This window comes from Eretmochelys imbricata, chromosome 27 (assembly GCF_965152235.1).
Source record: "Eretmochelys imbricata isolate rEreImb1 chromosome 27, rEreImb1.hap1, whole genome shotgun sequence".
In the NCBI taxonomy this organism is placed as follows: Eukaryota; Metazoa; Chordata; order Testudines; family Cheloniidae; genus Eretmochelys; species Eretmochelys imbricata.
In genome coordinates this window covers 14,934,159-14,962,102 of record NC_135598.1, presented here as the reverse complement: position 1 = coordinate 14,962,102, position 27,944 = coordinate 14,934,159, and the positions used below count along the sequence as shown (strand labels likewise).

The 27,944-nt window shown below is 48.8% G+C and overlaps 1 protein-coding gene across 1 annotated transcript in view; it reads left to right on the top strand.

The window, feature by feature from the left end:
- The first annotated feature begins 2,099 nt into the window (after positions 1–2,099).
- The window catches only part of RAB5C (RAB5C, member RAS oncogene family), a 33,522-nt gene continuing 7,677 nt past the window's right edge, over positions 2,100–27,944 (top strand). Inside the window, exons 1-2 of the mRNA XM_077806410.1 lie at positions 2,100–2,189; positions 25,631–25,896. Of these exons, the coding sequence (XP_077662536.1) occupies positions 25,731–25,896 (166 nt within the window). The 5' untranslated portion in view covers positions 2,100–2,189; positions 25,631–25,730. The remainder of the gene's footprint in view (positions 2,190–25,630; positions 25,897–27,944) is intronic.

Genomic DNA, 27,944 nt, shown 5'->3' with positions numbered 1-27,944 from the left:
CCCCTCCGCCAGGGATGTTCACCTCGCATTTCTCCAGCCCCTTTCTCTCCCATGTTCATTGGCTGCTCTCTGCACACAGGATCCCCTTCGCCCACCGCTGAAATGCAGCCACGGCTGGGGAGGCTGCATTATGTGCCCTGTATGCATCAGCAGCAGTGTCTGAACCCGGGGCCTGCAGCTGCACTGCACAGCCCTCTCGTGGGAGCCAGGCTCCAGAGGGGGAGACAGCCCCGCCGGCACCCAGCCGGGGTGGACGGGGCAGAACTATCTCCTAAGCATGGAGCAGCAGCCTGGGTTGGCAGAGGGGCAGGGCTGCGTCCTGCCAGCACCCTGGGGCTGAATCGTGTGTTGGGGTTGCCCGGCACCGCTTGGGTTGGTGGCAGGACTTGGGCAGAGTTTGCCTCCTTCCGTGGCCGGGTAAGGGGAGAGGGGGACACCCGGGGTGTCTGGAAACAACATCCCCGTCCAGCTGCCCTCGCGGCCAGCTCCAGCCTTGGGCACAGGGCTGCCTGTGTGCGCACAGCATGGCAGGCCGTGCCCCAAAGCACACCCGTCTCCAACGCCCCCACCTCCTCGCCCCTCCACACACCCGCCCCAGCCTGCGGGCCCCGGACCCTTCCCCGTCACGGCCAGCTCTGGGGTGGCACAGCCCGAGTGCTTTCAAAGCCGCTAAGGCAGATCCAAGCTGTTCAAGGGAGCGCCCTGCTGCCACCAGGGCAAATGACAGCCCCGCTCGGCTGCCTGCCCCCTCGCCCTCCCCAGGTCCTCTGCCCCCACCCCTCCCCCCCCCGGCTCCTCTCCCCGCTCCCCCCCGGGCTCCTCTGCCCCCACCCCTCCGCCCCAGGCTCCTCTCCCCTCTCCAGCTCCTCTGCTCTTGCCCCAGGCTTCCCGCCCCCCGGCTCCTCTCCCCGCTCCCCCCCCAGGCTCCTCTGCCCCCCCCCCGGCTCCTCTCCCCGCTCCCCCCCCAGGCTCCTCTGCTCCCGCCCCAGGCTTCCCCCCACCCAGCTCCTCTCCCCGCTCCCCCCCAGGCTCCTCTGCCCCCACCCCTCCACCCCCGGCTCCTCTCCCCGCTCCCCCCCGGGCTCCTCTGCCCCCACCCCTCCGCCCCAGGCTCCTCTCCCCTCTCCAGCTCCTCTGCTCTTGCCCCAGGCTTCCCGCCCCCCGGCTCCTCTCCCCGCTCCCCCCCCGGCTCCTCTGCCCCCACCCCTCCCCCCCCGGCTCCTCTCCCCGCTCCCCCCCCAGGCTCCTCTGCTCCCGCCCCAGGCTTCCCCCCACCCAGCTCCTCTCCCCGCTCCCCCCCAGGCTCCTCTGCCCCCACCCCTCCACCCCCGGCTCCTCTCCCCGCTCCCCCCCGGGCTCCTCTGCCCCCACCCCTCCGCCCCAGGCTCCTCTCCCCTCTCCAGCTCCTCTGCTCTTGCCCCAGGCTTCCCGCCCTCCGGCTCCTCTCCCCGCTCCCCCCCCCCCAGGCTCCTCTGCCCCCACCCCTCCGCCCCCGGCTCCTCTCCCCGCTCCCCGCCCGGCTCCTCTGCCCCCACCCCTCCGCCCCCGGCTCCTCTCCCTGCTCCCCCCCCAGGCTCCTCTGCCCCCACCCCTCCACCCCCAGCTCCTCTCCCCCTCCGGCTCCTCTGCTCCCGCCCCAGGCTTCCCGCCCCCCGGCTCCTCTGCCCCCACCCCTCCACCCCCAGCTCCTCTCCCCTCTCCGGCTCCTCTGCTCCCGCCCCAGGCTTCCCGCCCCTCGGCTCCTCTCCCCGCTGGCTCCTCTCCCCCCTCCCCTCCAACCAGGCTCAACCTCCGGCTCCTCCGCCCTCCCCAGGCTCCGCCCCCCGCGCCCCAGGCTCCTCCCCCGGCACCAGGCAGCACCAGGGGCAGCGACTCAACCTTGGGTTTTTCCCACGCCGCTTCCCACGGCCCCGGCCCCGCCCCCCTCGTGGACTACAACTCCCATCGGTCCCCGCGGCTGCGTCACGAGCCTCCGTCCCGTCATCCTGCGCCCCACGTCCGGCCGCGCGGAGAGGGGCGGGCCTCCAAATGGGCATGGCTTCGATGATTGGCGGAGGCCGCTGCCTCTCACCCCGCCCGGCCGGAGCGGAAGGGGTGGGCGGATCCGGAAACGGAGCAGCTGAAAGGCGGAAGTGGAGGCCGCAGCCTGAGACCCAGCTGGGGCGGGGGAGAGAGGAGACCCCTGAGCCGTGAGTGGGGCCGGGCCGGGCGGGGCCTGGGGGCTGGGTCCCGCTGGGAGGGGCTCTGAGCTGGGCGCCCCCCCCCACGGGAGCTAGGCAGAGGCGGGCCCTGCGGGGGGGCTCTGAGCTGGGCGTCCCCCCCCCGGGAGCTAGGCAGTGGCGGGCCCTGCGGGGGGGGCGCCCAGCTCAGAGCCCCCCCCCACACGCACGGGAGCCAGGGAGAGGCGGACTCTGCGGGGAGGCGGGGGGGGCTCTGAGCTGGGCGCCCCCTCCCCACACGGGAGCCAGAGAGAGGTGGGCCCTGCGGGGGGGCTCTGAGCTGGGCGCCCCCTCCCCACACGGGAGCCAGAGAGAGGTGGGCCCTGCGGGGGGGGGCGGCCAGCTCAGAGCCCCCCCCCACACGCACGGGAGCCAGGGAGAGGCGGGCTCTGCGGGGAGGCGGGGGGGGCTCTGAGCTGGGCGCCCCCTCCCCACACGGGAGCCAGAGAGAGGTGGGCCCTGCGGGGGGGGGCGGCCAGCTCAGAGCCCCCCCCCACACGCACGGGAGCCAGGGAGAGGCGGGCTCTGCGGGGAGGCGGGGGGGGCTCTGAGCTGGGCGCCTTCCCCCACGGGAGCCAGGGAGAGGCGGGCCCTGCGGGGAGGGCTCTGAGCTGGGCTTCCTGCCCACTGGAGCTGGTGGGGAAGTGGTGCTCTGAGCTCAGGAGACCCTGTCTGACATGCTGTCCCTATTCTCTGCCCCACGTGTAAGGTCGTACCCATGGGGTGTGATTGCAGGGAGCTTTGGCCAGCCCTCCCTGGCAGGGGTCACCAGAGATTAGCCCATGCCCAATGGGTACTGGGGAGTTACTCCCTCTGTAATGTGACTGGGTTCCTAGCTAGTTGGCATGGGTGTGTAAATGGGGCTGGGGAGCAGCTGAGAGCCTGGGCTAGTTACACAGGTAACCTCAGCTTCCTTGGTCACCTGAGCCCAGTTTAGGTGAATGGGGAGAGAAGTGGGGTTAGGGCAGTAGGTTATTTTGGATGAGGCTGACTCCATAATCTTGCTCTCTCTCTCACCCCACCCTGTACCCAGGACAGCTGCTGCTGGTAACTGACTTACTACATGAGGGGAAAAGAGAAGCAAACTCAGGTCCCCCTGCCCCGTTCATTCTAAGGTCTCCCTGGCTATGAACAGTCAGTAACTTCCTAGTAACTTCCCCTTGCTCTGGCTTGTATTATCACTTGGTAAATGTGTTATGACTCATGATTCACTTTGCCCCTGCAAACAGACCTCTGTGGCCTGCCCATCATTAGAGATCTCCTGGATAACTGGATTGGTTGACTGGGTAATGCCATCATCTCTCTAGCTTTCTGGAGAGGACCAGGCCCAGTACTGGACCGGGTCTGGTCTGGCATAGTGTTTCCAAGAGCTAGACTTTCTCGTGTCACATGTATGTGTAGAAGTTGACTGTAATATTGCGGGTTTATGGCAGTTGTTGCTGATTTGCTATCGGGCAGATATGTCAAGGCAGAAAATGGTCAAAACCAGGGCCTTGAGGAGCCACTTAGTCTGGAGCGAGCACTGCCTTGTGACATGGGGAGACTTTCACTTCCAATCCCGACTTGGCCATAAACTTGTAATGTGGCCTTGGAGGAAGGTGGTGTCTTAATCTCCAATGTGAGCATGATACTTGGCTCACAAGACTGGGGGGTTGTCACCTAATGTGAATCCCTGAAAGTGCAAGGAATACCGGGATTTCACTTAGGTTTTACACCAGCATGTGTATGACTGACCTTCACAGACCCTTCTTGGTAGGGGGTCCTGTGTTATAGCATACTCACACAGTAAGTGTGCAAGATATTTTTCTATAGCACAGAATGCATGTGTTGACCCTGAGGATCATAGATCTTGGTTAAATGATAGTGTAGCATACTTGCAAGCTGACTAGATAATTTCCCAGTTAGAGCACGGCAGTCTGGCTCTTTTTTCAGTCTTGACTGTAATCATAAGTGCTGCTTGAGTTACTAGTTAGTAGGCTTTTCACATGCCAGGGGGAATACTATGCCATGGCAGGCTTATTGAACGACAACCACAAAATCTAGCTGTAACTGTTCTGGTTATTTATGAGTAAGTGTCATTGTACTGCATATTTCTCTACCTCCCCTCTACACTGTTGCTTTTGTATAGACATACTCTTCTAGAAATTAGGAGAAATCAATGGCTTGTAGCAGAAGTGCTATAACCTTTACTTGTCTCGCATGGGAGACCCAAAAGAGGAAAAACTGCCCAGCAATTTCAAAAATGGGAGCCTAAAGTTAAGTGCCAAAAAAGGCACAAATATGAGGTCCCTTATTTCAAGTGTTAAGAACCCAGCAGCTTCCGATGGATTTAGGACCCTAACTTCAGTCTCCTATTTCAGAAAGTCTTGCCCTTCCTGTATTTTAAGTGAAGAGAGTAGTTGGTGCTGGAGTTCACAGTTGAATGTGTATCAAAGCGACGGTGCCCTTAACACCTGTAGAGGAGGTAACACTGCCTTTAAATTGCATGACAGTAGGATCAGACACAGACCTCACTACTTCACTGAACTGTAACCGATACAAAGGTGACCTGAGTAAAAATGTGGTATCACTAACACTTAAAGGGTACAGGAGCCATGTTTCTGACCACTCTTCTGGGCATTAGTGATATTAACGAGGGGACAGGACTCTGAATTCCTGTCTTGGTAAGTAAGTGAAACAGCAACTAACTCTTCCATACTTTTCATCGCTAGTAAATGAAATCAGTGTGTTTAAAGTCAACACTGTCTGGTTTGGGATCTTACAGGCAGCATAAATATATTTTGATTCACCTTTAACATCTAGTGCTTCTGTAAATGGCTGTTCACAACTTTGACCTTGACTTAAGTCTTAATGTATAAGGAAAGGGCAGGAAAAGAGATCATAATGGGACACTTCTGTTTTAAGGCTGTTGCATGTGAAACAATATACTTCTTCTATTCTTGGCTTTCTGTTTACAGAAGAGCTCAAAATAATTGAGATGCACTGCTTGTACTAGATCAAATTGGCAGAAGAGACAATGTATCAGAACCTTGGTGCCAAGCTAATAGTCAGATAACTTGTGAGCTCTTCCTGCTTGAGGTAATTGTATTCCAAACTATTAATCTCCAAGGCCAGGAGTGCTGAGGGGCCTGTTAGTCTGGAATACAATAGGCCATGGACTAACAGGGACTGCTTGAGTTAATGTGCCCATGACCCTGCACTCTGGCTCATGTCTTTCGAACTTCCTGTTAATATCCCCATGATATACTTGATTGCTTCTCTTCTAACCAAACTCTGGACTGTTCTTTTAAACTTGTAGCTGATAACTGGTGCTTTGGGTGGCCAGAAATGGAAGCAGTTATGATTGTTGTGGACCTGAACGTGGAATTCTGAGAGCAATGCATGTAGTTGGCTGCCCTGCAACAGGGATCTGGGTCGCTCAGTCATTTTTGCATAGCAGAACTGCAGTGTTGAGAAATAACTCTACATTTATGGGTTACTGAGTAGTTTGTTCTGTTCTGACTGGATGAAATCCTGTTTTGGAATCTTGCCTAAACCTTCAAATGTTATCTTCCAGAGTCATGTGTCCAAGTATCTAGATGTTGTTCATCTCTGTTTAACAAAGTCACCCTTCCAGAGAGTGAGCCAATGGCCTACATGCTTTTATAGGCTACTCCAAGTTACCTTCTGTGTGCTCCAGAAAATGAGCCAGATGAGGGTGTGTATGTTCCCTCATACAACCTGTGAGTTTCTGTAGACATTCCGGTTAGCCTTCAGACAAGGCAAAACTTAAGCAATTTAAAAAAGAAAAGGAGTACTTGTGGCACCGTAGAGACTAACCAATTTATTTGAGCATGAGCTTTCGTGAGCTACAGCTCACTTCATCGGATGCATACCGTGGAAACTGCAGCAGATATTATATACACACACAGAGATCATGAAACAATACCTCCTCCCACCCCACTGTCCTGCTGGTAATAGCTTATCTAAAGTGATCATCAAGTTGGGCCATTTCCAGCACAAATCCAGGTTTTCTCACCCTCCACCCCCCTACACACAAACTCACTCTCCTGCTGGTAATAGCCCATCCAAAGTGACCACTCTCTTCACAATTGTCAGGATTGTGCAGTGTCTTCTTCCCTCAACAGAGGACGAGTAACCCTATTCTAAGAATTGCTTCAGCTTTAGTAAGAGAAGCAAAAGATCCATCTTCTGTCAGTACAGAATTGTGCCCTCTGGATTTAGGCACCAACTTCAATTCTAGTCAATTACAGTTCAAGTGAGCTTCAGGTTCTGGGCCAGTCCCCTGACAGATCATCTTTGTGGTCTTACAGCCTCCTTCCTATTAACCACCTTTCTCCCGGCTGCTGTGCAGAAGACCCCAGACAGGTGAAAATGGTGCCCTAATGAATTGCAAAGGAGAGGAGAACAGTTTAAAAAAAAAAAAAACCCCACTATAAAGTCCTTTCACCTGCAGGAATTAAAACTAGCGTCTTTTCCCCTGTAATATTGGGTGTTAACTTGTAACAATAGGAGCTGACACAATCCTTTAAGACAAACGACTCCCCGTGTTTCTAAGAATTATTCAAATGTGTCTCTGCTATCTTCTCGGTCAGTGTATTAGAAAACAGTGTGTTGATGCAGTAGCAATGTTAGTTTCTTGCTGCCTGGTCTCAGGTATGAAGTTGAGTCACTCTTAGGCAAGGAAGGCCTGTGTCTGGTTCTCGGAGCAACTCCATAAAAATTCCAAGCAGTTTCCAGGAAAGTTCAGATTGTCTTTGACTACGACTGACACTGTCTCTGGGAGCAATCCGGTTTATTTTAAACCCTCAGATAGGTGCTGTTCCCTGTTAGTGAGCTGCATGAATCAATAAAAAATTCTGATTGGCATCTCATGTTTGTTTTACCTTGTAGTGCTCCCTGTCGCGAGTTGTTGAGGGTGTGGTGATGTTGTCACAACACACCTTTTCAAGACTGTGTATAAGATGCCAACACTTGAGCATGCTGCTATTTTGCAGTGCTACTCCGCATCACCCATGCAACCCCTCCGTCCAACTAAGGAGTGGGGAGCTCTCCAGTCCTGGTTCAGAAGTATATGGAGTGATCCTTTGGGTGGCAGAGTTCCTGTTACAAGTGGGTTGGGCTCCTCTGTTACTCTGAGCTAAGCGTTATCTTCCCCCACCACCCCTGCAAATGTACACAGCACTGTACAGACACGGTGGAAGCAGCAAGTTGAAGGTCCTTGTGGGGGAGGCATTGGACTGGGATGTGGACTCCGGGGTTCAAGTCCTAGCTGCTGCAGACTTCGTTCATCTTGAGCAAGCCATTTCATCTAGCTGTGCCTCCATTCCCATCTGTTACATGGCGATGATGCTCCCTGACATCACAGACGGGGGATCATATTAGACTGAGTGATTCTGCCTTGAGGCGCTTACACTGTGTGGTAAACTCCCATTCTTGGACAAGAGCTATCTCTATGCTCCCAGAACCATGCTAGGTGCTCTATGTACGTTCAGAAAGAGAGACCCATTTCCCAAAGGGTTCTACCCTCTACCCAGATAACAGGATTGTGCAGTGTCTTCTTCCCTTGTGATACCACTTTTTACCATATTCTTAAATGGGGAAGTGCCATCCCCTTACACTTGGGATCTTATGAGTGGGGGTGTTAGAGCATTGCCCCTGAAGGTGACAGACGACCCAAGTACAGGGCTTAGCCAAAGCAATAGCACAAAGCTTGCTTCTGTGGCTGCCTTCCGTCGTTTTGATCGAGTCTGTCATCCTGGTTTGCATCGCTGTAGTAGCGTAAACAAAACTGCTGCTCTTAGGTGCCATTAGTGAGAATGCAGCTTCTAATAATATCCTTGTCACCTTCCTCATGTTCTAGTAATGCACACAAACACAATACCTCAGCCTGTTCTAATTGTATGTTTCTCAGTTCAGCCATGGTGATCTAATAGGGCACTACCAACTGTTTCTAAAGCATTAGTCATACTGTTCAGCTAAATTAAAGCCCCAACCAGAGCAGCTATGCAACTTCCTCTGAATCTTGTAGAGCTGGCATGACCCCGTCTTGGTCACTTTCAAAGTTGGATTAAAATCTATCTAAACTATTGTGCTTTGTCAGGAGTAAGATGATGCAGTACTTGATTCTAGCAGAAACTTTTCAATTTCCTTCTCCCTTTCTTATGTCAAGTCTGTGCTTATGATGTGGGGTGGCTGATTAAACCCTGCAAGCCTTATCTGTGGTCTAATAAGAGAATTTTTCCTTTCATGAATCAAAAAGGAATTGATGTGCATAGTTCTTTGTACTTCATTTTCACCTTATTGCTCCCATTACATGGGTGCTTTACAAGCACCCTTCTTATCATAGTGAGGGGAGTGTTTTCCCCAACTTGCCTGAATTTTAAGGTGAAGGACAGAGGTTAAATGATATACCCAGCCAGTGGAACAGAAAATGTCCAGCTGACTTCACAGATAGCGCTGCATCAGTTACAGCTGGTTCACGTTTTAAAGATCTGTTTTCACAACCGTGAGTGCTAGAAATACTAGCCACGAGTGCTCTAATCTGTGGCACTGGTTGGATTCCATAGCTACAGAACATGGAGTCTTAACTTAAACATGCCACACTGGCTATCACCACTATAACATCACAATCTCTAGGTGCCTCTGGACATGACATAAATAGCGATCTTTTTCTGTATCTGCTTGGCATTTTAGTGAGCTTACCACACCCATGAGCCCCATTAAAGAGCATGCCTCCGGTTACTGAAACCGGTAGCTGTTACTTTGCTATTACCTGTGGAAAATTAACCTTCATAGCAGTGAGCCAACTAACAGAGTACTCAAAATAGCTAACTAGTATGTGGCAGTGTTTGAGCTGATATCCTTGAATATCCTGAATTCCCCTGACTTACTGCAAACTTAACTTGTGTAATTACCTTCCAAAGTACCAGTACCGCATGTTGACAAGTTGGAGGTTGTGGCCTCTTCACTTTCTGTTAATTGGGTTTAAACACTTTTTATCTGCGTGGAGACATTAACATAAGACCTGCCACTGACAATTCCGAGCAGATACACACCTGTCTTGGAGCTCTGGTTACAATAACCTAGCGCCATAGGAGTTAAGTTTCTGCGAATTGTTTAAGCTGAAGTGAATACTACAGCTTCCGATCTTCACATCAACACTCTTGGCATTGACTGTTTGAGTCACTTGTATCAACATCTTGTGGAGAAAATGGATTTAAACACCCACCTTCCTTGTTGGATGAGAAATTTGTGTGTTAGCATCAGTGGCATGATTTTTTTTTTTTTTTCCTTCCCCCTATTTAAGAATCTTTGTGGCCAGGAAAAGACTTGCTTCAGACAAAAGTAATGTCAGTCACAGAAATATTAAGTATTACTTGTAACACTAGTAAGCAGAACACTTTCAGACAGTGATTCCGTTCCTGATATCCCTTGATCAGTCTGATGCCCTGTTCTAGCTACAGAGTCTCTTTCCAGAAGCTCTCCAAGGGTGTTACAGACGAGCCATACAGTGTCCCTCCGGACAGGATTTATGCCCACTTTGCAGAAGTGAAATGACCCATCCAGAACAAGTCAGTGACTGGCAGAGCTGGGAACAGAATCACTCTCGCCACAGGGTTGGAAGGAAATCCAGCCGAAGGCTCACCCAGAACCACAGCAGCAGCCCTCCTCAGGGCAGTCGCTCTGATCACCGCTTGTTGCTGATTAAAGTCCTGTGTGTGTTTTTTACTTCAGTTATGCAAGTTCTGATAATTCCCTTGCCACATAAAGAGATCACAGAGCTAAACTGGCACACTCAGACTGGCACACTCAGACTGTACTAGACATGAATTACCTGACACTTCCCTGAGCCCTGTTTTTATAATGGACTGACTTGGGCCCTGCCTGCTGGCTCTGCCAACTGGTGGTAAAGCAGGAAGATATCTTGGTTAGCAGGTGAATTTGTGCTTTACTGGGCAGTTAATGGCTGGCTTGAGAATATCAAGCAAGGAAAAGTGCAAGAGTTGGCACTAGTCAGTGCGTTCCAGATCTTGGGAAGCTGACATCTGTGGCTGATGCCTGCACAGCTGTAACATTTATAACTTTCAATTACTTTGACTAGGTCAGAAAGAAAGTCTTTATTAAAAAAACCCTGAATTCTAGGGTCTCTCTAGCCTTGTCTCACTAGCATTGCCCTGTTCAAGTATTAGCAACTTAATTCTCAACTGAATTCCCTCTTTGTGGGTTTGCCTTGCAGTCAGAAGATTCTGTTAATGAAGCTGTATGACTGAAGGAGACAACGGCTCCATTAGCTTGAATGCTGCTGGGCATATTTAAGGCTAGCTGCTTAAATGTTTGCCTCAATTGAATCACTTAGTAAAGCTTCCACTGGGAGACACTCCCTGGAGTCTGGCAGGAATTCTTACCCTGCTGCACACTGAAACACTCTTCTTTTGGCAGAACAGACTGGCTTGATACATGTGTGAATGTCCCATGTGCAAACTGGGAGACCAATGGCATACTGTGCATTGGTGAGAGACACAAGCTGCATGTCCTGCAGGTTATTTGCATAACTTCAGAAGGAACAGATCTAGACTTTCTCGGTGGCCTTTCAAAGGCAAACTTGTTTCAGAGAACAGCCAGGTGTGAGTTCTGGGGTAGCCATGCCTCTGATGGCCTTTCAACAGGAATACAAACTCTCCATTATTAGAATGGAAGCACTTTTAAAATCCAGTTGGCAGTTCCAGTTCTCCTAGGAAAGGTGGATTGACTTTGAAACTCTAGCATGCCTTGTGCCAGCACAGTAGCAATGTGCTACCTCTTGACTTGTGATCTGAGCACCTGAATTCTAACCCTGATGGTGGCACTTACTCCTGTTCAGCTGCTAGCTCGGTGGACACGGAGTCTGCTCAGTGGCTACAGAAGTGTCCCTCCCCAGAAGTGTTCCTTCCCTTAGCTTGCGGAGGGAAGTGCAGGTTGTGGCTGTAGAAATTGTGAAGTGTAAAGTCATTCGGGAGGAGATGTGGGCTTGGGATAGGGTAACTGGGAGAGGCAATTTCTAAGCTTGCCCATGTAATACATGTCACGCTGTTAGCTGGATCAGCTCTCATATAGTAAGGTGACAGTTATGGCTTTCCTCTTGCAAGGCTAGCTTACCGGGTTTTTGGCTGGGGGAGTGTTCAATCGAATGGATTCTGTGTCTCCGAGTCAGGTAGCTAAGCATGTTACAGTACTCCATGAAGTGTGTACTTCAGTACCATGAAAACAACAAGGAGTCCGGTGGCACCTTAAAGACTAACAGGTTTATTTGGGCATAAGCTTTCGTGAGTAAAACACCACTTCAGATGCAAGAACCATGATTCAGTACCATGGTAACCAAGCCCCTTGGGGTTCTGAGAAAAGCTTGTGGTAGGTCAGAACATGTCTAACCAGTGGTCTTTAAATAACCCTTAAACAGGAACCTGTTTTTATACCAAGGATTTAGTCTCTCCCTGCCACAGCACTCTGCTTGTCTAGGGCCTGCTAGTGAATGCTGACATCTTTATTATAGGGGAAGAAAATGGTTGTTAAATGCCTAATACACAGGCTTTGCAAACTTAAAGGAGTTTTGGGGGTTATAAGAGGGGTCAAACATTGTACTAACATTGAGAGAGGGCAAGTGTGCCTTTAATGATCTTTGGTGAAGCAAAACCTACTTATATCACTGTAACAATGCTGGTTCTGGCGGGATCCAACGGAGAGTGCCAATTCAGGACAAATTGCTTAAAGCAGGGCAGTTACCGCCCAAGACTGGGGTTTTTCCACCTCTAAGGCAAACCAAACCAGCCAGAGAGGTCTTTGGTTTTACCCACTGGCTAACCACAAGTCACACAAGCAATTCCCTTAGACACTTCAGTATCCCAGTATCCCCACCGGTGCCACTCGTTATGGGGATGAATGGTTATGAAAACCAATACCCCGGTAAAAGAAAAAAGTTCTCTCAGTCCCAAAGGACCAAGCCCCAGACCCAGGTCCTTATACAAATCAGATTTCACCCACAAATAACACTGCCAATCCTTTAGAATCTAAAGGCTTTTTCATAAAATGAAATATATAGATGAGCTAGAATTTGGTTAAATGGAATCAATTACATCCAGTGATGGCAAAGTTCTTGGTTCAGGCTTGTAGCAGTCACAGAATAAACTGCAGGTTCAAATCAAGTTCCTGGAGTACATCGACAGCTGGGATGGGTCATCCGTCCTTTGTTTAGAGCTTCCGTTTGTAGCAAAGTCTCTCTGGAGGTATGAAGCAGGATTGAAGACCAGATGGAGAGGAGGCATCAGCCCTTTATAGTCTCTTGCCATGTGGTCTTTGCTTTCTTTTGTCCCAAGGACATGCTATCCAGCACATGGCATAGAAATACCTTAGAGTTCTGTCCATAGGCAGGTCCCTGCATACCTTGCTGAGTCATAAGGCGTGTCTGCCTTCTCTCAATGGGTCAGCTGTATAGCTGATGGCTCTTAATGGGTCATCAAGCAGGCTAGGCAGAGCTGACACCAACTTGTCTGGGATGTCATCAAGAAGCAGAGCAGAAGTTTGAAATACAGTCCATATAGAGCCAATATTCATAACTTCAACTACAAGAATGATACACATATACAGATATATAATTATAACCAAAGGAGTACTTGTGGCATCCAGACTCCAGCGAGAAACTGCTGAATTGGAATTCATTTGCAAATTGGATACTATTAATTTAGGCTTAAATAGAGACTGGGAGTGGCTAAGTCATTATGCAAGGTAGCCTATTTCCTCTTGTTTTTTCCTACCCCCCCCCCCCGATGTTCTGGTTTAACTTGGATTTAAACTTGGAGAGTGGTCAGTTTGGATGAGCTATTACCAGCAGGAGAGTGAGTTTGTGTGTGTATGGGGGTGGGTTTTTGGAGGGGGGTGAGGGAGTGAGAGAACCTGGATTTGTGCAGGAAATGGCCTAACTTGATTATCATGCACATTGTGTAAAGAGTTGTCACTTTGGATGGGCTATCACCAGCAGGAGAGTGAATTTGTGTGGTGGGGTGGAGGGTGAGAGAACCTGGATTTGTGCTGGAAATGGCCTAACCTGATGATCACTTTAGATAAGCTATTACCAGCAGGACAGTGGGGTGGGAGGAGGTATTGTTTCATATTCTCTGTGTATATATAAAGTCTGCTGCAGTTTCCACGGTATGCATCCGATGAAGTGAGCTGTAGCTCACGAAAGCTCATGCTCAAATAAATTGGTTAGTCTCTAAGGTGCCACAAGTACTCCTTTTCTTTTTGCGAATACAGACTAACACAGCTGTTACTCTGAAAAATGTGGCACCTTAGACTAACCAATTTATTTGAGCATAAGCTTTCGTGAGCCACAGCTCACTTCCTCGGATGCATACTGTGGAAAGGTGTATAAAAAGATCTTCTACACTTTCCACAGTATGCATCCGAGGAAGTGAGCTGTGGCTCACGAAAGCTTATGCTCAAATTGGTTAGTCTCTAAGGTGCCACAAGTACTCCTTTTCTTTTTGCGAATACAGACTAACACGGCTGTTACTCTGAAACCTATAATTATAACCAGCCACTCATAACCTTTCCATAGACCCCTCACACAACAACCTTTGTACAACATTTTCTGCAGATATAGAACAGTGGTTGCACAGTGATCTATACGGTTACAGACTCGGTCAATAACATTACAGTCACTAATGCCAAGGTGTCCCTGCCAAGGAATTCAGGCAGCATCTTAAGTAGTTGATAGTCTAAGTACTTCATTGGGGGCTCTTTCTTGAGCCGTGGTAACCTGAGCAAAATGAGGCTATTAGCGTAGCTTGCTGCAGGTGCAGTCCTCTGTCTTCATGCACAGTTTCTGCCATTCGGTATAGCCGGCTCCAGGGGTGCGTACTGGGCCCACTGCGGCAAAGAAGTTAATGCAGTGAATGTATCATGCAAAGCTGTTCTGCCAAATTATTCCTCAGAATAAATTAATGCAAGCAGAATTGGTGGCAGAAATTAAGCCACTAACTTGGTTGTCAAAGGGTCCTATAAAGCCTTAGGATTCATATGAGCTTGCATGGGAACCTGGCTATAGTAGGGTATGTCTACATTGCAATTAAAAAAGCACAGCTGGGCAGTGACTGCTGAGTTGGGCTCGTGGGTCTTGGGTGGAGAGGCTGTTCAACTGGAGTGTAGATGTCTGGGTTCTGGGACCCTCCCATCTTGCAGGGTCCTAGAGCTTGGGCTGCAACCCAGCTCAGATGTCTACACTGCAATTAACAGTCCTGTAGCTGGAGTCAGCTGGAACAGGCAAGATGCAGGTGTCTAACTGCATTGTAGACATACCTGTAGTGTACATCTGCCAGTGCTTTGAGCTGCTCTCAGATGTCACATATTCAGGCTGGTGGGCTTGAGTGTAGCAGAAGTGGCTTGTTCAGACCCTGATCTAGGAAGTAACCTAAATTACTCAGTGGGCGTTATCAGCAAATCACACCTCACCCTCTTCTTTGAATGTGAAATTGGGAAGCCTTTTCTGGGAGGGGAATCTGTGGTGCTCTGATCTGTGCTGGTTGCTGTGGGTTACTGGTTAATTTTTAAGATGTAGTTGTTAGACACTTAAAGCTCTCCATGGCCTCTGCTCTGTCTGCTTGAGACGACCTTTCCCCATTCCATATGTCCTCAGCGGATTTGAGCACCTGCTGTAACCTCAGGAGTTCCCCAGATCCAGACCTGGCTCGGTGGGAAGGGCTATTGGCTTTGGAACGTCTCCCTTGGTCTGGACTAGCCCAGTGTGTCGACTTTCAGAGCATGTTGCACGGCTCCTCTTGGGGTGTTTTTTGTGGGGCATGTTGATGGGGAAAGGGTATTGCTGGCTGTGCTTTTAAACAATTGTCAGGGTGCCTAGGTACTCGGGTAGGACCTGATTTGCTAAATCTCTAAAATCAGTATAACCTGCCTTGCACTGTGCTTTGGCAATATTTTTTCTTCTACACTGAAATTGCCCAAGAGCTTAGGTACCTTAAATAGGACAGAATAAAGGAACCCTGCATCCCAGTGTCCTGCCCAGATGCTTCCAGCAGAAATATAGCCTGGTTACCAATCCTGACACCCAATATCTCTGAACTTCTCCTTGCTTGACATTTTCTGCCCTATGTTGCTCACCTTAACTCAAAGGAGCAGTGAAGGAAACTGCAGAGTTGTCCAAAGCTGAATGCTCTCTGAGCTGGCAAACATTGGTGTTTGCCAAAGATTTGTACAGATAGAACTAGAGCTTCTTAGCCTATAGCTTCCATAATCAATAGGCTGTAATCGGTTTGTCTCAAACGCTCCATTGGTCAAGTCTTGTTTCATGGCCATTGAAACTGTTGTCCAGCAATACCCTTCTAGGGCTGGCAGCATGCAGCTAGCAATAGGGCTAATTGGGCCCCTAACAAGCCCTTCATAGCAAATGTAAAGCTGAAAGCTTATTTTCAGTGCTCTTCTGCTTATTTCTTCCTCTATGTATTGGTCCAGCTGCCCACACTGAGCCTACCCAGTGACAGTGTGACATGGAAGAGTAGAAGGTACCAAGAACTGCATGAAGTCATCTTTAAGGTGTTGTCAGACTGGCCAGCTAAGGCGTTGGTTTAAATTCAAATCCCAGCTACAAACTAGTGCTGCAGTAATTAACATCTGCAAAACTCTTTTGAATAAGCTGGTGGTCTTGTAAGTGAAACTCGCTTCTGAAGGCTGAGTGGCAAGACGCCATCTGAAGCTCTTTGTTACTATTCACTCTAATGCAGGGTGGCAGACAGCAGCTGTGGCAGGCAAGGTTGAGGAATGTGAACAGCTGGATGCTACAGAAGTGTCTGATGGGCTGAATCCTTATAAACTGCTGGGCAGGGTCTTTGGTAATAAACCTCTATCACTTGCCTCAAAGCCGACAGGGCTGCTGAGGGGATGTCTGTATCACAGACACTAAATTGTAGTTACGTAAGCTGTGACTCATCCAGCAGGAGCTCACACCTCGCCCAGTGGGGAGCTCCTCAGCAAAGCAAGACAACACAAAGGTAGGAGCTTGCGCCTGAACCTCCTGTGACCTCCAACTTCTGGGTTCTCTAACTCGTGTCCGGCGGCTGTATGGTATGAACCTAACTCAGGGGTGGGCAGACTTTTTTGGCCTGAGGGCCACATTGGGGTGCAAAACTGTATGGAGGGCCAGGTAGGGAAGGCTGTGCCCCCCAAACAGCCTGGCCCCTGCCCCCATTTGCCCCCACCCACTTCCCACCCCCTGGCTCCCCACCTCAGAACCCCAACCCATCTAACACCACCACCGTCGCCCCCTTACCATGCCGCTCAGAGTGGCAGGAGCTCACAGCCCTGCTGTCTGGACTGAGCCAGTTGCACTGCCCATGCAGTGGTGTGACTGCGGGGGGGGGGGGCAGGGGCTAGCCTCCCCGGCCTGGAGCTCAGGGGCCAGGTAGGACGGTTGCACAGGCTGGATGTGGCCCACCTCTGACCTAACTGCATATTCATCAGTCCTGAATGTTTGAGCAATTTATTTAGGGTAGGTTTCAGAGTAGCAGCCGTGTTAGTCTGTATTCACAAAAAGAAAAGGAGTACTAGTGAAACCTTGGAGACTAACCCATTTGAGAATAAGCTTTCGTGAGCTACAGCTCACTTCATCGGATGCATCCGATGAAGTGAGCTGTAGCTCACGAAAGCTTATGCTCAAATAAATGGGTTAGTCTCTAAGGTGCCACTCGTACTCCTTTTCTTTTTATTTAGGGTAGTTGCAGTTGGATGCTATTCCTGCTCTCCCAAAGTCCCGAACTGTAGCACTGGCTTTCACCAGAGTGTCCAGTCTTCCTCTACCCCCAAACAAAACTGGTCTTAAATCAGCAAGAAGTGTTTCTGAAGGGGGCTTGGTGCTCCCTGCAGCTCTTGGTAGAAGTCTGCTAAATATCTTTGCCTCAGGCTTGATTTTTGGCACTTGTGTGTTAGGGTTCAATCCTTGAATCTTCTGGCAAAACTTACTGGAGGCTGCTGCCACCACAAACTTTGGGCAGGTAAATGGACAACCTGCTTAATGTATGTTCTCTCTTGCTTCACTTAAATCTGACCCCTTCCTGCTTATTGAAAAGGGATTTACTTCTGTGCATTAGGACCTGATATAAGGAGAGTTATTTTTACACATCAAATCCGAAAGTGTAGCTCACCTGTATTCCGAGCCCCACCTTCCCCCCGAGTACCCGTTGCTAGCTGTCTGTTCCAGAGTGCCACAACAGGGACAAAGTGCCTTAGCTCACCGCTTGCACTGTCCATGGCTTGCCTCTGCCCACTGACAGGACTGGCAGTCTGCAGCTTCAGCTTATGCTTTCCTTTCATTTGTGTCCCAGCTACACTGGTAATGTCTGTGGTTAGTCTGTGATTTGCCTTTCCTAGCTGATACCCCCAAGGTGGTGAGACACATTAATAAACCAAAAACTACCACTGCATAAATTTTGGCTTGTGGTATAAAGGAGACTGGAAAATAGCTATTAGCACCAATAGAACAAATGACACTGCCTTGTAACGCAAGTTGTTAGCTGGCAGATATCCCTGGCTAGGCGGTCTCATTTTCCTCTTAAAATGGGTTTTTGACCTCTTAGTCTGCATTCTGAAATTTCACTAGTCGGAATAGGCCCCATGGCTTACCTTGCATCGTAACCAAGATTGCAGAGGTTCTCTGAACTTCTCCTGGGCCAGCTTTTCTCTGATCAGTTGCATAGCGAGCTGTCCCTTCCTGTGCACAGGAGGGAATTATTGAAAGTGAGAAGCTAAAGATCCAGAAATCCTCTGGAAGTGGTAACTTGAGGCAAGGGGTGGAGGGTGCAGCAAGTGCTGGGATTCCTCCTCTTTACCAGTCTCTGCAGTTTCCTTATGGAAGGAGGCATCTGCATGCAAACTGGATGGTAGGAGCCTGAACCAGGCATTGACGTGCAAGTCTAACTTCAAACGCATTTTGATGCTACTTGCTTTTCAATGGTGAGAAACAGACTTCAGAAATACACTTCCTGGAATAGGAGCTTAACAGAGGACTCCAATCTAATGGTATGGGGAGATGAGTCCATCAGCTCTAAGAATGCCTGCTTCACCGGCTGGGGACTTGAACTTCCACGGTGGCTGGAGTAGCGAGGGTGGCATCACCACTCACTCTGTGTGGTGTGAACATACCATTGAAGCCGAGATGAGAATTGGCAGCCTGCCTGCCATGCCTGCCCATGTCCCAGCACACCTACTTAGATTAAAGTCGTCAGTCTTGCAGATGGCAAGTATTGACCCACAGCGCGGTTGTCCATTCACTCGCAGATGTTCATGCAAAAGGGTTGTAATTTTGTGACCGGCAGGAGCTGAGCTGCAGCAAGGCGTGGTGTGAGCGGTAGCTGCTGAGCTTCCGTACGATTACTGATGTTAGAAGGCCATGCGTCACAGCGCAGCTTGTGAGAGCAGAACTGCACCCGTATTTGGCATGTGCACAAACTGAACACTGCTATTTTTAATGTGGCTAATTATATAAACTGTCTGAAATCAGTTAGCAACTTGTTCTGCTTCAGGCCTTTGCTAACTCTGAGTTTAATTCAGAATGTTTTTATACCTAGTTGTAGGCCGGAAGAACTCAAACAGACTTAAAGCCAAGCAAGAAACAGAAAATACTTACTGTACCTTCCCTGCTGCATGATGTATCTCTCAATGATTGCATCCAGAAGCATGGATATGTGACACAGTGCTTTCTCAATTGTAAGACTGCACTGTAGCTGGCAGTGAAGGCTAGACAAAGGTCCCTGATGCCAGCTGTAAGCAGTTTCTTGCAGCTGTAACTTGAAGTCAGGGAATTTGTCTCCAAGTACAGTGTTGGGCATGATCCCTTCTTTACTGGTTTGGTGTGTGCTAGCTTTGGGACCAAATCACAGCAGTGTGCTGTGGAATTATGTCAAGGGCCTAAAGCATCAGAAGTAAATAAGTGACTTCAGATGCCAAAATATGGCCCTGGTACCTGATTTGAACAACTGTGCTTCAAATATTCTTCTGAAGCAGAGAATAGAATGCATACATTATCATCCTTTAACCAGCTCCAGCACTTGTAAAAGATGCAGCATTTACAATCCTGAAGATAAGTTCTCATTCCCCATGGAACACATAGAAGCAGTGCCAGGTTCCTCCTGGCTCTTACTTCCGCCCTGCCTGAAAGGGCCACCGTTACAGAGGCACAAGGTATCTCAGCTTGGGCCAGGAGTAAGATGCTTCAAACCCCTGGGCAATGCAGTCTCCTTATAAACTTTTCTTTGGGAGTGGGTGACTTGGAGCCTGCTGAGAACTGTCGTACAAGCTGTACTTCCTCCGGTGATTCTGCTCTGGCTTACATGATATGACCTGATTGCAGGATCCCAGGTCTTCACTTTACTTGTGAGGCTAGTGAAACAGGAATATGGGTCACATTGAGACTTGATGTTGCCAGCAAACTTGTTCGCTTGTGTTGCCTGCTCTGGGAATCTCAATCTCATTTCAGAGGTCATTGTTTGGTTGAGGTACAATTTGCATGGTATTCAATGCGCAGAATGTGACCGATCTGAAATAGCCTAGTGTTTGCATGTTGCTGATAGAATCTGCCCTGTTAAACGAAGACAAGGTTAAACAAGCAAAAGCTGTTCCCCCCACAAAGAGGGCTACATGATTAGAGGAGAAATTCTGAGGGATGGAAGAGGCCAAGTGCCTCAGCCTGGTACAGGGGCAGAGCCTTTCACATGCACATCTCTGATCTGGATGGGAACCAAGTTGGCTGTGGCTAGAAGTAATGAACATCCAGATTGTCAGTCTTGTAAAACTTTCTAGTGGAGTGACTTCTCAGTGTCTCCAGAACCATCCCAGCTGGCACCCTTGTTGGCATTCTTAGAGGGCATGGGGGGCTGACCCATAACATCTCACAACTAGAAGTGCCTTTCCAGAAAGGGATTGAGTAATGCTGGGAAGCTTTGTTCTCATTCCCCCATAGATGTTAAAAAGGACAAACTAAGAGCTTACAGGTGCAGCTCACGCATGGTACCCAGGCATGGCTTGTCCTGATAGGACTGTCTAGCTAGTGTGACCAAGGGTTAGTGCTTCGGTACCCTGAATTCACTGTGTTATCTAGCTGTGAATGTTGGTGACATGAGTAGTCATCAAATTCTGGGGGTGTTCTCTCCTGACTGCTGCATCAGGACCAGTGCATGCTTCCTTTGTTCCTAATGAATGAAGTGAATTCCCATATGCTTAATGTCATTGGGTATGATGATCCTTTTTATAGCAGAGCATTATGGCATTTAACAGACAAACAGGATAATAAAAAGCAACAAGTTTGCAAAAGCAAATCCATAACCCTCTGCCCAGCAGTGTCTTGTACAGATGGGCTTCCGATGAAGTGAGCTGTAGCTCACGAAAGCTTATGCTCAAATAAATTGGTTAGTCTCTAAGGTGCCACAAGTCCTCCTTTTCTTTTTGCGAATACAGACTAACACGGCTGCTACTCTGAAACCTGTTGCAAGATGGTCCTTCCAAAGGAAATAATGCGAAATGTTTGTCATGGCTTTCTGCCTTAGTCTGCAGGTAGTGAGAACTGCGGCAGGAATTCCTTGCTTTCTAGTCACTCATTACATGTACGGTTATAATGCACATTCAAATGAACATCATCCTTTGGGTGGAGTGAAACTTGCATCTAATCCTGTTTGCCTGTAACTTGGTTGTCAGTGTCATGGGAATTTTTAGCATTGTTGCAGGAATCGTTTTAGACAGACCATTGCTGGAGGAATGATTTTGCTTGTCACCTGGGATTTGTTGACAAGATGGACTATGGGGATCCGATGCCTTAGCTATGAACGTGACTCTGTAGAGCATGCTGAGTTCCAAACCCCGTGCATTGCTAAGTAATTGCATTAGTGTAAGTGTGACAAGGTGCTGAGCAGGAGGGCTGCAGAATCAGCCCCCTGCCATGCCAGCCCCATTTGGGTGAATAAAGTGCAGCTGGTTGGAAAGACCCTGCCCTAATTGTGGAATGAAAGCCAGCTGCCAGCCCAATTCACCCTGAGCTGTATAAGAGGCTGGGAAGAAGGAAGCAGGGTGGTGGGACAGAGGAGTGAGGGAGTGCAGGAGGGAGAAAACCCTTTTCCCCCCCCCCCCTTCTCCCCCGGGCTCAGACACGAGGAACCCAGAACTGTGTACACTGTATGGTGAGAAGCTGGTGGGAACAGACTTATAAATCACCAGTGGTTTTAGAACCTGAGGGTCTGAGTGACTTTCTCAGCCCAGCAGGGGCAGGAGCCAACAGGGCCCTGCAATGAACTGTTACAGTAAGAAATGACAGGTGTATTTTCTGTCTTGTTCTATGATCGGGGGCTGAAATCTTCATCGATGTAGCTGTTTCTACACATGCACATTCCCAAATCCTGTCCCAGGTTGGTGGGGGAGTGGTTTTCCATAGCTGCCTTCACAAACCGGTAATTACTGACGAGGGGTTCTTCAATGTCACATTGCCAAAACATGTGATGGATGATAGCTCAAGTAGTGTTTGTTTTGTGGTGCTACTCAGAGGTTCTCTCCCCCCAACCTACCCATATCAGGGCTCCGCTCTGTTTGAGGACACAGCCTCTCAGAAGCTGCTCCTGCTCCAAAGAGCTTACAGTCTAAAGTGGTTTGTCCTGCAGGAAGTCTCCTAGCTAGCTCAACCTGAAAGCAAGATTATTCTCTTCCAAACCCCCTTGCCACCTCCCAGAATTTCTTTAGGGTCAGAAAGCTCAAGGTTCTGTTCGCCAACTCCTCAGTGTTTCTACAGTGCAGTTAGGTACAATCCTGAACAGAGCTTCCAAAGCAAGCTATTTCCTATAGGCCATCTCTGGCAGCACAAGCTGGACTGCTCCTTACAGCATGTCCAGCGACACCTGGATGTGTTTGCATGCACAGAACTGCCAGTCTGGAGCAGCTGGGAATCCTAATAACCAAGTCCGATGTTTGGCTGAGAAACAATTCTATCTAAGTAGGTCTTTTCAAATGAAGATATTGACATCAGAGCTCTGTGACCTGGGGTCCTTGAAGTGTGCTGATTTGAGAAGACTTGGGCTAGAGTTTCTTTTCAGGAAACTACCAAAAGGGAGTCCCTGCTGGGCATGCTTGGGACTCCAACTCAGGAAGACAACACTTGCTTTTTGGAGCTTCCCCTAAGCTGCTCTTTTGTCAAACTGGAAGCGCATTCACTTATGAAGCTGAAGTGCTGTTAAGGGAATAACTGTTTTCCAATCTGATTGGACTAAAAATTCTTCACTCTGGCCAAAATGATAAAATATGAATTAAACAAAGAAATAAAGGAAAAGGGAGCTGTATTGGGATGGTAAAGAGCATGAGTAGCAGCTTGGCATAGGCTGGAATGATGTGATGGACTGAAGTGACAGACTGGACAGTGATTGAAAGCATACAGTAGAACAGGGGTTCAGGATCCTTCGAGGGGTCGTGAGGTGGTTATCTGGGGGGGCTCGCAAGCTGTCAGCCTCCACCCTAAACCCCACTTTCCATCCAGCATTTATAATGGTGTTAAATATATTAAGGAGTACTTGTGGCACCTTAGACTAACAAATTTATTAGAGCATAAGCTTTCGTTGGCTACATGAAATATATTAATTTATAAGGGGGGGTCCCACTCAGGGGTTTGCCATGTGAAAGGGGTCACTAGTTCAAAAGTTTGAGGTATACTACAACAGAACCTCAGAGTTACAAACTGACTTGTCAACCACACACCTCATTTGGAATTGGAATTATGCAATCAGGTAGCAGCAAAGACAAAAAAGCAAGTTACAGTACTGTTAAATGTAAACTACTAAATAAAGATTTGACAAGGTAAGGAAGCTGTTTCTGTGCTTGTTTCATTTAAATTAAAATGGTTAAGCAGTTTCTTCTGCATAGTAAAGTTTCAAAGCTGTATTAAGTCAATGTTCAGTTGAAAACTTTTGAAAGAATCCTAACGTTTTGTTCAAAGTTGGAACAACCTCCATTCCCGAGGTGTTTGTAACTTGGAGGTTCTACTATATAAAGTTAATCTCTGCTTCCCAGACACTGCATATGCTAAAATTGATAACAGTTGATTTTGTCATTGTCCCCCCGTCTCTATATTAGTGGTGTTAGAAATCAACATGAGCTCTAGTGATTTCTACTATGTATGAGACTGATCACTTCGTAGCCTCTGGTGCGTTGTCTACTACAGTGAGGTGGCAAAATTTGTAGATGAAACAAAATTACTCAAGGTAGTTAAATCCAAAGCAGGCTGCAAAGAGTTCAAAGGATCTCACAAAACTGGGTGACTGGGTAACAGAACAGCAGATGAAATTCACTCTTGATAAATGCGAAGTAATGTACATTGGAGAACATAATCCTAATGATACATAAAAATCATGGGGTCTAAATTAGTTGTTACCAGTCAGAGATTTTAGTCATTGTGAATAGTTCTGCTCAATGTGCAGCAGCAATCAAAGGCTAAGAATGTTAGAAACCATGAGGAAAGGGATAGATAAAGAGACAAAATTATCCTAATGCCATATGTAAATCCATGGTATGCCCACACCTTGAATGCTGCTTGCAGTTCTGATTACCCCATATCAAAAAAGATGTATTCGAGTTGGAAAAGGTACCAACAAGGGCCTCAAATTATTGAGGGTATGGAACAGCTTCTGTATTCTGCAAAATTAAAAAGATGGGGGGCTTCCCATCTTGGAAAAGGGATAATGTGGGGGTGAGGGGGAGATAAGAGGTCTATAAAAGCATGACTGGTGTGGAGAAAGTAAGGAAGTTTCAGAGTAGCAGCTGTTAATCTGCATTCACAAAAAGAAAAGGAGGACTTGTGGCACCTTAGAGACGAACCAATTTATTTGAGCATAAGCTTTCGTGAGCTACAGCTCACTTCATCGGATGCAACAGACTCCAACGAGAGGGTATTCCAATTCAGCAGTCTCTTGTTGGAGTCTGTTGCATCTGATGAAGTGAGCTGTAGCTCACAAAAGCTTATGCTCAAATAAATTTTAGTCTAAGGTGTCACAAGTACTCCTTTTCTTTTTGCAAATAAGGAAGTGTTTACCTCTTCACATAAAAACACAAACCAGGGATCAGCCAATGAAGCAAATAGGCAGCAGGTTTAAAACCAGTTTTAAAACTTCATACAATGCACAGTCCATCTGTGGAACTTGTTGAACAGGGGATGTTGTGAAAGCCAAAAGTGTAAATGGGCTCAAAGAATGAGAAGTTGATAGAAGGGAGATCCAGCAATGGCTGGTAGCAAAGATGGTCAGGTGCACAACCCCATGCTCTGGGTGTCCCTAAGTCTCTGACTGCCAGTAGCTGGGGATGGATGTCAGGAGAGGGATCGCTTGATTGCCCTGTTCTGTTCATTCCTCTGAAGCATCTGGCACACGCCACCATTGGAAGATTGGCTATTGGTCTAGATGGACCATTGGTCTGACACAGTATGGCCGTTGTGTTTTTAGTTGGGAGTGTCTCTTCCCATCCAAAGAGAATAAATGTTTGACTTTCTTAATGGTGTGTTTCTAATACAATGATTCTTAATGTGTCGTCATACAGACTACTTTGTAAGATCCTCTGCCTTCAACACCCCACTCCCCATGACTTCCTGTGTTTCAATCTCTGGACCGCTAAATGCTTCAGGAACTCCTGGTTTAATAGGCTGCATTTGGCTAAGCTACCTAAGCTCTTACATTTCTAAGCATTCATGAGCTTGGACCACGTTTTCACCTTATGCAGGTGGCTTGACCCTTGGCTTGCTCATAAGGGAATAAAGGGGCTCTGTGTTGTACCGTACATGCCAAGGCACTGAAGATGGGTTAATCCCACTCCATGTGTAGCTAACCTCACTTGCCAGAACAAGTACCCTAGTGTGTGTGTTGGCTCTAACGATTTCTGCCATGGCATAGCTTAACAAAAAGGGGTCGGAGGGGCTCATGCAATTTGGCTGATCTCTGCCCTGTATGAAGCTAGTCTGTTCATTATCCAGTTTTTGGTAGGCAAGTGTCCAAACAATACTTGGCAGGAATCGCTCCGGGTTCTCTGCTACCTGTCTTAGCAGTGAGGAGAGCATGGTGCATGGCTAGTGTCCCTTGTGGCAGGCTCCAGTCTGGGGCTCATTTCAAACCAAGTACTCAGTGAGAGCACTGGCGAGGGCATGCTGAGGATGGTTGGTCTTGAGCATTAACAAGTACCTGATCCTTCCTCCAAGGATGGACCGATGATGCACCCTGATTACTTGGAGATTTCTGATTGAGTGGGAGGGGATTCCTTCCTGCTTCTGCAGGAGATGAGCTTGCTTCTAGGATATATGATCAGACCAAACTCCTGCTGCAGGGGGTGCCAATAATGCAATCTCTGTCTTCCTCTTTCAGTTGGAAACCCACCTTCCCTGAGTTCATCAGCGTCCACAACCAGCACAGTCCCCTTGCCCCTGGAGTCTGTGCTCTTGACCCTGCTGCACTGTAAACCACCATGGCGGGTCGAGGTGGAGCTGCTCGACCGAATGGACCAGCTGCTGGAAACAAAATTTGCCAATTCAAACTTGTCCTCCTGGGGGAGTCTGCAGTGGGGAAATCCAGCCTTGTCCTGCGGTTTGTCAAGGGCCAGTTTCACGAGTACCAGGAAAGCACAATTGGAGGTGAGTGCTCAGGGCCCTGCTGGGGAAGCAGCAGGAGTCCTGGCTCGTGAGCTAGAGGGTTGGTTTCAAAGGAGCAGGCTAGAGGCCAATGCAGGGGTTAGGGCTGGAACTCCAAACTCCCTAGTTGTGCTGCTGATGCTGACCTTGGGCGAGTCCCTTCCCCAGGCTGGAGTTCCTGGCTCGTAAAACGAGTTTAATTCTTGCCAGGCTCAGCAGTGCGGGATCTCCTTTAAGTGTTCATTAAAGCACCATGCAGTTCGTGGGTACAAGGACCTCTCCGTTTAAAGTCTGGCTTGGATCCCAGTGTAGGTGTGGGGTAGGTAAACTCAGCCTGCTGCCTTTCCAAAGCCGGTGAAGGGAGTTCATAAAATCCTGCTTCCGTACTCCTCAGGCTTTCATAGGCTGACGACATTGCTCCAGTGTCCCCTCTCGCTGCGATGGGTGAAGTTGTCACAGGGACACTAAGTTGTTGCCTGTGTGGAAAAGTTAACTGAGACCCAACATACTTTGTGCTGAGATGAATGTGTTATCAACAGGGAACCAGGAGAGTCTGCCTGGTACAAACTAGGACTCTGCCAGCTGGGAACCCCTGCCCTGAGGGAAGGAGATCTTGAAATGACTTTCTTAGAAAGCTGCTGCTGTGCATGGATGCTAAATAACCCATAGCTCTTTAGAGTATGGGGTTTCCCCAGTGTCCTCGACTCACTTTCCCTTCCCACACAGCTGTGCAGTCTGCGGTCTGGCCAGTTGGCTGCCACGCTCCACCCCACAGTCAGCTGCATCAGAGATGCCGTACACAGAGAGAAGCTGCTATGCTTGAAAACCTCTGAAATGAACCTGGTGGCCTGAGCTAGTCTGGCTTGGCAATCATGCTTCCAGCTGCTGGGTGGGAAGCTCAGGCTGGCAGAAATTCATAAGACTGGGCTGATCCAGTATGGCCAATGGTCTAGCTACCAGTCTTAGGATGCTCACCTCTAACAAAGAGACCAGGAGGACTTGTGGCACCTTAGACTACAGCTCACTTCATCGGATGCAGCTCACGAAAGCGTATGCTCACATAAATCTGTTAGTCTCTAAGGTGCCACAAGTCCTCCTGTTTTTGCAGATACAGACTAACAGGGCTGCTACTCTGAAACCAGTCACTTCTAACAGTGCCAGAAGCTTCAGAGGGAGTGAACAGAACCGGGTACAAGTGATCCAGTCCCAGCTTCTGGCAGTCAGAGGCTTAGGGACACCCAGAGCATGGGGTTGCGCCCCAACCATCTTCACTACTAGCCATTACTGGACCTCCCCACCATGAACATGTCTGATTTTTCTTTTGAACCCAGTTATGCTTTTGACCTTCACAATATCTCCTGGCAACGAGTCCCATAGTAGACTGTGCATTACATGAAAAAATTCATCCTTATGTTTGTGTTTAAACCTGTTGCCTGTTGATTTCATTGGGTGACCCCTGGTTCTTGTCTTATCTGAAGAGGTAAAGAACTCCTCCCCTTTCACTTTCTCCACACCAGGCATGATATTCTAGACCTCTGTCAACCCCCCTTAGTTGTCTCTTCCGAGCTGAACAACCCTGCTATCTTTGCTCTCTCCTCCTATGGAAGCTGTTCCAGACCCCTAATTATTTTTGTTGCCCTTCTCTGGACCTTTCCCAGTTCTAATGTATTTTCCCTATCAGCAGGGAAGTGGTAGTGACTGATATCCATTTTACTTAACTGCTGTCAATTCTCCACTGCTCCCCAGAGTAACCCAATGTGGAAAATAACTTCATACTTGGCCTCTGTCTGGCATTAAGTCCAGAAAATCTGGTCTAGGAATTCTCTAGATACAGAAATGCAATTCACAAATATTCTCTGGAGTCTGTGGGACTGGTGAACCTTAATGGCTTTTGGTGTGTTCATCTGAGATGAAGAAAGCATGTTCCGTTAGTCAAGCAGGACCTTTAGACCTGTCCTATGAATGGCCTCTTCCGTTTGAAGCAGGTGAACCACTGGCAGTGATCTTGCTTCTCCAGCCCAGCGTTCTGCCATTGCTTGCTTTGACAACTG